This window comes from Phodopus roborovskii, unplaced genomic scaffold, assembly GCF_943737965.1.
Source record: "Phodopus roborovskii unplaced genomic scaffold, PHOROB, whole genome shotgun sequence".
NCBI lineage: Eukaryota > Metazoa > Chordata > Mammalia > Rodentia > Cricetidae > Phodopus > Phodopus roborovskii.
Genome location: NW_026126549.1, coordinates 295234 through 304699, shown reverse-complemented (window position 1 = coordinate 304699; position 9466 = coordinate 295234). Strand labels below are relative to the sequence as shown.

Sequence of the window (9466 nt, the reverse complement as noted above, 5' to 3'; positions counted from 1 at the left end):
TTTCTGGAACTTGCATTTGGCCTAGATAATAAGATGGCTGTTTTGTGGTCCTAAGTTTTGAGCTGGCTTTTTACATAACAACAGATAACTATAATATCTTTTGACTATTCCTCCACAATTTCTATCTGTTCTGTGTTGTTGAGTTCCTCAGTTAGTACCACTTGATTGGTTTTTCATTTTGTTTTTTGTTTGTTTGTTTGTTTGTTTAGTTGGTTGGTTGTGTGGGTGGGTGTGTGGATGGGTGGGTTTTTTGAGACAGGGTTTCTCTGTGCAGCTCTGGATGTCCTGAAACTCACTCTGTAGACCAGGCTGGCCTAGAACGCCCAGAGATTCATCTGCCTCTGCCTCCAAAGTGCACCACCATGCCCAGCATGAGTGATTTCTTTTTCAGTAGGTCTTAGCCTGATTGTATGCCATCTACTAAAGTTTTATTACAAAAACTATGTTTCACTTCTAAAAATTGTATCAGCCGTATTTTTACCCATCTGTTTTTATTTTATTCTGAATTTTTGTTTCAAAATATTATCTATTCATCTCCACAAGTGTCTTAAACTATTTTTAAGTTTTTTTTTATTTTATTATTATTTTTTATTTTATATATCGATCCCAGTTCCCTCTACCTCTCTCCTTCCCCCTCCCTTCCTTCTATGCCCCCTGACCACCCTCCCATCCCATCCCCCCCCCACTCCACAGGGAGGGTGATGCCTTCGAAGAGGGATCTTCAAAATCTGTCAAGTTATTTGGAGTAGGGACTATGCCCTCCCTCCTGCCTCTAGGTTAGGAAAGTATCCCTTTTGTGGGGAATGTGCTTCCAAAGTTCTTTCATGCATCAGGGATATATCCTGGTTCCACTGTCAGAAGTCCCTTAGACAGCCCAGGCCTTCTAACTGAGACCCGTGTTCAGGGCATCTGAGTCAGTCCAATGCTGGTTTCCCAGCTATCAGTCTTGGTGTCTATTAGCTCCCCCTTGTTCAGGTCAGCTGTCTCTGTGGGTTTCTGTAGCCTGGTCTTGTCCCCATTTTCTTATCATTCCTCCCTCGCTGCATCTGCATTCCAGTTTGGCGCAGTGTTTAGCTGTGGGCATCAGCTTCTGTTTCCATTAGCTCTATGATGGCATATAAGTTAGTTATCAATCTGATTATCAGGGAAGGGCATTTAAGGTAGCCTTTCCACTGTTACTCAGATTGTTACTTGGGGTCATCCTTGTAGGTCTCTGGGCATTTCTTTAGAGTCAGTTTTCTCTTCAAACCTATAATGTTTCCCTTTTATGGTATCTCTATCTTATTTTGAACGATACTTTCAAAACCTACTGTCTTCTTTTTCCTTCCTCTTTTCAAGAATTAGATCTTTCTGTAATAATTTTAGGCTTCTACCTAACAGGAAATAGTACAGATGGTTTTGTTAAGCTTATTGGCCTTAGAATACAGTACAGTCTGGAGGCATGACTCTGTTTTCTCATCTATAAATACAAAATGCTGAATAGCTTCAGGAATCTTTTAGCAGTAATTTTTCAGCTTCATAATAGTAGATGCCCTCTAGATTCTGACCCTAAGCGCTGCCTGTAATTTTTCTTCTCGGTCTTTCACAGAGAACATATGGTTTTAGATAAAAACCATGTTAATGGTAGTCAATGCCAGAAATCCAAGGGATTTTTACTGTCCACCATCTAAAGTTGCTGTTACATTTTTAACATGTTTTCTAAGCATGTATCAGAAGCCTGGTGCACAGAAGCATATGTTTATCCCATCATCTTGTTAAGGGAGTGTTTTCTTATGTCATTTCCTAACATTATCCAATGTTAATATCAACATAACTAGTATCCATATAGTCTTTTATTTTTTAATATTTTTTTCTTATTATAGTTTCTTATTTTACATCTAAATCCCAGTTCCCTCTCCCTCCCGCCCTTCCTCTCATGTCCTCCAACCCCCTCTCACCCCATCCCCCCCACTCCACAGGGAGGGTGATGCCTTCCAGAGGGAGGGCCTTGTCCCTACTCCATATAGTGTTTTTAGAAAGCAATACACAGATTGGGAGATTGAATAAAACTTTGATGAAAGAGTTTATTCACATGCTTTGAAAATATTCTCTATAGAAAATACTTGTATAGAAAGTTATATGTGAGTATGTTCTGTGTCTAGGAATGAAAACAAGTTCATCCGTTCAGAAAAGAACAAAAACCACACAGACATGAGTAAGTCATAATATTGATTTATTTATATTTAGGAGCATTACATAAAACCAAATAGACCAATTCCATTTCTTATATATACATATATATGTGGGTGTATATTTAATTTCAGCATAAATATCTATTTTAAATTACATATCTATTGTATAGCTTATAAATATATAAATACATATATGTAATTTTGAATTTTGTGTTTAGTATCTACTTTTATACCTATAATTAAAAATAAATAGTTTTAATGTATTTTCCTTTATATTTAAAATGTTCCTCACAAACAAGCCTTTACAAGATAAATAAAACTTATGGTTGATTAAAGTAATCTAATATATAGGGTTAAAATACTAATTTTAATCAAAATGTGTTTTATGGGGATAATTCCACTATTAAATATTAACCTAAACTACCATTTGCTAAACAACAAAATAGATAATGTCATTGAGTAATAATTTGTTAAAGTAAGTATCCAAAACAAAATAAGTATGTAGAAGTATTAAGTATTTCTTATCAAGAACTAAAAGAATTGGGGAAATAGAAAATAATGGCTATTGAAATACCATGATATTGTATCTGTAAATGTCCATCATGGGATACTAAAGTTAGTTGAAGCTGAGCATGATATGTATATAATTTCAAAGTATCTTCCTCTAAGTATTAGTTATGAATGGAAAAATAACATCTTTAAATGGAGAGGCTTGGCTAATACAATAAAAATTAACATCACCTTGACATCACTGAGCTTTGCAAACTGCATAGAGACAAACGTAGTAAATTTTGTATTTGTATCTTTACAATAAAAATACTATAGCCAGTGTTATGACATCTACATTGAGTGCTTGCTGATACTCTGATGCCCTGGAGAGGGCAAAGAATCATAACTGTGGCATTCTTCCAAGCTGGTTCATAACCTCAATCTAATCATGAAAAATAAAAATAATCTCAAGTACAGAGAAATCTTTCTAACAACTGGAACCTTCAAAAAATATTAAAGTCATGAAAGAGTGGGCAGGGCTAGGGAGCCAGACATGTATTAGGGATGAAGGACACATGTAGCATGTGTCTCTTGAGTTAAATGTTTCTCTGTGACTTAAAGCTTCTATTATAAATGTATATGCCAAACTAAAGAGGTAACAGAGGCTATTTGTCCAAGGCACCTAGGTAGTTCTAATTCCTAAGGTGTTTATTATGGCCATTTTGCACATGATACCCTTCAAAGTTTTTGAGTTGTAGCTGAAAATACATGTGAATGTTTCTGGTGTGATTCAATGTTTTTTAAAAAAGGAATTGCCCTAATTATTTACATCCTTTATCTTACTTTCTGGTGGAGACTTAGACTTAATCTCAACTGGTGTATAAAGTTCTGTTTAAATATAGATAGCTCACAGTCTACCTGAGATAATAAAGAAATATTCTTATTTTTCAGTTCACCAGGTACAGCTGGCATTCTCATAGGAACTTGAAGCCAACTTTAAAAAATAGAGTAAATCGCCATTTAATCCAGCAGGTTTTAAGCCAGCAGCCAGTGACAACATTTTCACTGGCCTAAAGCAAAAATAAGGAAATCGGTATCTACAAACCCCTATTTACTGCTGCACTATTTGTAATAGTCAAGTTGTTAGTATAGTACACCAAGTACATATCTATGTATAGATAGAAAAATGGCATAAATCTACAATGGCTTTATTCAGCCATCAAGAAGAATAAAACTCTATGATTTGTAGGAAAGTGGATGGAAGTGGAGATTATCATATGAAATGAAAAAGCTAGTCTTTATCACATGTTTTCTCTTATATGTGGAATTTGGGGGGGAAGGCATGAAGACAAAGAAGAATATATAAGGGAAAAGAGGGGAAGGAGGAAGATGAAGGGTAACAGAGAGTTATGAAAATGATCCAAGTAAATTGTGTGCATATAGAGAAATAAAGTCCTATTACTTTGTGCAATTAATAGACATTAATCTTTAAAGGGGGGATATTGACTGAGTTGGACCAGTCACTCTATTCCACAGACAATCCCAGTCTTCTTATGGCCCAAATTAACAGCTTTTTGACTTTGTGATGGTGTGTAAAGCAATATCAAAAGAAGCTCATTTACAAATTTTCCATTAAAACATAGTTTCATGAGATTGTTTCACCATTTTATGTTGTATTATCATTTTTCTTATAAAATGATATAAAGTGGTAGATTTTATTTTATGTGGAAAAAAGTTGACAAGTCTAGGTTTCTTCTCCATTGTGTCTGTTCGTGTGTGTGTGTGTGTGTGTGTGTGTATGAACATTGTGAAATATACTGAATGATCTTCTGATTTGTGCAAGACACAAACTTCAAATGAACAATATTATATAACTCAAGATATGGACAATATTTAGAATTAATAAAAAGAATTCATTATTTATATTTACTTCATATATTCTCAAAATAACTAATATGATATTGAAGGTACCCGTAGGTTATAACAGCTCTACCTCCCCCCAAGTTTAAAAAGTACCATTAGGGTTTAATATATTCCTGACCACCAAATCACACCCATATAGTATCACTAGGTATCAGTAATATAAGAATGAAGAATATATCGGTGAATAGGATACGGTATACTTAAGAAGTATTTTGAGAAATACTTCTCACTCTTAGAATTCCAGACACAAATATTGTGCCTCAGGCAAGCAGGGTGGCTCACACCTTTAATTCCAGTGAGGCTGGGGCAGGTCTGAGTTCAAGGACAGCCTGTCTACAGAGTGAATTCCAGGGCAGCCAGAACTACACAGAGAAAACCTGTCTCAAAAAGCAAACAAACAACAACAAATATTGTGCCTCTTGTATAAATGGAAGTAGGACATGTTTCACTGAGTCTAAATTGACACACATTTGTTAGAAGGGGTGGTTAAAAGTGAAGTTACATTAAAGTAAACTGACTTTTGAGGCATAGTTAGTAGTACCATTAGTGTCCATAAACTACAAAAATATTTCAGAGTCAGTTTTTCTTTGACTTTAGAATGAGAGCACACACACACACAAAACAAACAAACAAACAAAAAAAAACCTTGTGAGGGGTAAAACCAAAACCAATATTTTAAAAGTGGCCCAACCTGTTTCTCCACTCCAACTCACTTCATGCACCATTTATTAGAAATAGACCACTTTCATTATTTACCATGTTATAGTGACAGTTCCGAATGCTGAGAGAAGAGGCCTGCTATCTAATCAGATACTGTCTGAAAGTGCTTCTCTTAAGGTCATTTAGCTGGCCTTAATTAACTTCTTCCTTTTGGTACCCTTTTTATACTTGCTCTGTGAACTGCAAAATAGTTTAAAAATATAAAACATCTACACCATTTAACACAAAATAATTTAAAGCAAATATTCTATAGACACTCAACTATCAAAAATAGTTTATTTTTATCCTAACCTACCCTTCATTCCCTATATTTATGAAACTACTCTCTGAAAAGGCAAAGATATCTACATAGGAGAGAGAGTTGAGACTTTCCCTAGACTCCAAATAACCCTTAAGAAACTATAGCTAATAATTCTGGGGAATATTTCTTGACCAAATTCTAGTTTTATATCCGCTCTTACATTCACAAACAAATTAAATCACGTTTTAATCTTCATCTTTTCTGTCACTGTAAGGATTATTGCTTTTACTGGGCATTTTCATGATTATAAATGATGTATGCAAGTTGATTCAGAGATTATCTCCATTTGTCAGATACAAAATATGGAAATGTCTGAATAATAAACTATATCTCTGCCAAAAAGATTTTCAGAGTCTCACTGTATATTTCTGGCAGGCCTTTACCTAACAAGAGATCCACGTGACTCTACCTCATGAGTTCTGGAAATAGAGGAATGCACCACTACTCTCAGGCAAGCCCAATTCTTAATCAGAGCTGAGAGCTATTTCTCTTTCCTATGCATAAATAACATTCTACTGGAAGATGATTTAAAAATAAAACAACTAGCTTTTGCTATGAAACTTAGTATTTCTGAGGCCAGGGCCAGTGAACTTCCATGAGAAACATGAAAAAGTGGTTCATTCATCTCTTACCCAGCACACAAGAGAGGGGAAAGCAGAATTTACACAAAGAAACATTGCTTTAACTGAGTTCCAAATGCATATATAATCTAGGGATCAGGATGCCTGCTTTATACTAAGCTAAACCTCATTCTGAGTTTTCTATTTTCACCTGTCTACACACTCCTGTTTCCTCCAGAGTTGCAGTCTACTCCTTGTTTTAGTGAGGATGGTAGCTCTTTGACAATGGACTATAACATCAAGTTTCTGTTCTCTCATGTAGGATGTCAGAATTACATATAGTCATCATCTATCCGGGCATGACCCTTTGAACCCCGAGACTGATTTCTATTAGAATTTGGAGGCAAACTGGAATCATCCTCTGTTTTCACCTCTCCAGTGGCATGGGGAAAGGGGAAATTGGGCATAAATCGCTTAAGAAAACGGAATTCACTATTGCCAGTTCCAGTGGCTGAGCACATGTCATAAGGACAAGGCTGGGGCAAGGAACCATTGCCTCTTCCTTGCACTAGATTGTTAGGGAAATTACAGTCATCATAGAAGTGCTCTTGAATTGTGATTTTGTCTCTGTGTTTAATCTTCTGGTAGACGTGTATAATGAAGATCACAGTGACGGAGAAGAGAAAAAGAAAAGAAAGCACAGCCAGAGAGATGACCAAATATTTTGTGGTTGGATTTACCTTTCTAGAATGCTTGGATGGATCCTGGAACTGCAAGTAAGGCTCTGAAAAGCCATCTACCAGCAGGATGTTGAGTGAGGCAGTTGTGGAGAGAGCTGGTTGGCCATGATCCTGAACAAGAATGATCAGTTTCTGCATCATGGGGTCTCTCTCAGATATCTGCCTCAGTGTACGTATTTCCCCATTTTGTCTCTGAACAGAAAACAACCCAAGGTCAGTGGCTTTAAGGAGATGGTATGAAAGCCAAGAATTCTGCCCAGAGTCACCATCAACAGCCACCACTTTGGTCACCAGGTAACCTGCCTCTGCAGACCTTGGCACCAGGTCATTGCAGGGCAAACTGCCATTCTGCAGTGGGTACAAGATCATTGGACGATTGTCATTGTCATCGAGGACAACCACTCTGACAGTGACTTGGCTACTCAGTGACAGAAAACCCCCATCAGTTGCCTTTACCACAAACTGAAAGTCTTGAATGGCCTCATAATCCATGGTTCTTAGTGCATAGAGCTTTCCATTGTCTGAATTTATAGAGATGTAAGCAAAGACTGACAGGTCTCCACTCTTTGGAGGCAGCAGGGAATATGTTACTTGGGCATTTTCCCCCACATCTAGATCCTCAGCGTGGACTTTGCCAATAAAAACTGCAGGACTGTTGTTTTCACGAACAGTCAAGATGTAGGAATCCTCCTGAAAGACCGGAGGATTGTCATTTATGTCGGATATTAGCACTTCAATCACAGTCTCTGTAGATAGGCTGGGTGGTCCAGTGTCCATAGCAACGAGTGTGATGTTATAACTAGAGACGTCCTCCCTATCCAAGCTTCTGTCAGTGACCAGAGAGTAAGAATTCCGGAATGTGTGTTTGACTACAAATGGCAAGTCTCCTCTGAGGAAGCAGGTGATTTTTCCTCCGACTCGCACATCCCGGTCTCGGATACTGAAAAGGGCCACTACAGTCTGTAGCGGAGAGTCCTCAGGAAGAGGGCTGGACACCGAGGAGACAGTCACTTCCGGGGGATTGTCATTTACATCCACCACTTCCACTAAGACTTTGCTGTGGGCAGAAAGGCCTCCTCCATCTGTAGCTTGAATGTCAATGTCATATGTTTCCGTAGTTTCAAAATCTAGGGGCCCGCGGAGTAGAACCTCTCCAGTTTGCGGATCGACAAGAAACGTCTGGAGAACTGCTTCTGAATTTTCAGCTAAAGAGTAAGTTATCTGCTTGTTGGTGCCCTCATCCAGGTCCGTGGCAGTCACCACCACCACTAAAGAGCCATTGTCGCTGTTCTCTGGCACTTGAGCGCGGTACACCAAGCGAGAGAACTGGGGCACGTGGTCATTGACGTCCAGGACAACCACTCGAATGTTGGCGGTGCCAGATTTGGGAGGGGACCCACCATCCACCGCTGTAATGGTCAAGTTGACTTCAGGCTGCTCCTCTCTATCCAGGGGATTATCCAACACAAGTTCCGCATATTTGGGTCCGTGGCTTCGGAAGCGTGTGTGCAAGTGGAAATAGGCGTTTGCACTCAAGGTGTAGTTTTGGAGACCATTGAGTCCCACGTCCAGATCCTGAGCGCTCTGCAGTGGAAAACGTGAGCCCAAAGGGGTGCTCTCCGGAATCTTTAAAAAAGGCTCCTTGTTTAGAAAAACTGGGGCATTGTCATTGATATCAAATACTCTGACTTCCACACGGAAAGATTGCAGCGGCTCTGAGAGAATAATTTCAAAGTGCAGCACGCACGGGTCGGTTTTGCCACAGAGTGCTTCGCGATCCAGTTTCTCCTTGACGAACAAATCTCCAGTCTTACGGTGGAGCCGGAAATGCAACTTGTTGCCCTCGGCAACCAGCCGCGCCCCGCGCTCTGCCAGCTTCCCCACCTCTAGCCCCAGGTCCTTAGCCACGTTAGCAACAAAGGAGCCGCTCTCCATCTCCTCTGCCACGGAATAGCGGATGGTGGCGGCGCCTCCCACAGACACACACCAGAGAAGGAGAAGAGATCTTACCTGCCTGTTTTGCAAAGGTTTTCTGCAAGCAGCTGCCATCATTTCTCACACGTGCACTCCCCGAAGCTGCAGCCAGCTCTAGGGGTACCTGCCTTTAACTTTTGCCAACAGGTTACACAAACACCAGCTATCCTATTACTTGCCTCTAACCTCAGGGCCTCCAAAGGCAGGCTCCTGCAGCCAGGTAAGCTGTTTTGCACTTGAAAGAAAAACCGCACTGAGTAACTTAATTCCCCAGGCCATTGGACTTATTAATAGGTATGTGCTCATTCCGGAGAGTTGAGCAGAGCTTGAAAGTTTGTTACTACAGCAACCATAGACTCCCTGTTAATTCTCTTTCAAGAAAGAAGTCCTTGGGAATTGAGAAGGAGGATACAGGCTCACGCTGAGATCACTATCTATCAGCTGGGGCCACTACAGCAATGAAAAAACAGCATGAATTAAAGCTACATTTCCACAGTACGCCTAGAGACCAAGGAAAATGATAACGGATCTTGCACTGTCTTCTGAACCCCAAGGTGATGAGGACAGGCGAGTGGATATGGAAGGATG

The 9466-nt window shown here is 39.3% G+C and overlaps 1 protein-coding gene across 1 annotated transcript; it reads right to left on the bottom strand.

The window, feature by feature from the left end:
- Positions 1–6496: 6496 nt before the first annotated feature.
- Pcdhb1 (protocadherin beta 1) lies at positions 6497–9096 on the bottom strand. Its single transcript, XM_051201053.1, has one exon. The coding sequence runs from the start codon at positions 8954–8956 to the stop codon at positions 6497–6499; it is 2460 nt and encodes an 819-aa protein (XP_051057010.1). The 5' UTR covers positions 8957–9096.
- Between the last annotated feature and the right edge of the window lie 370 nt (positions 9097–9466).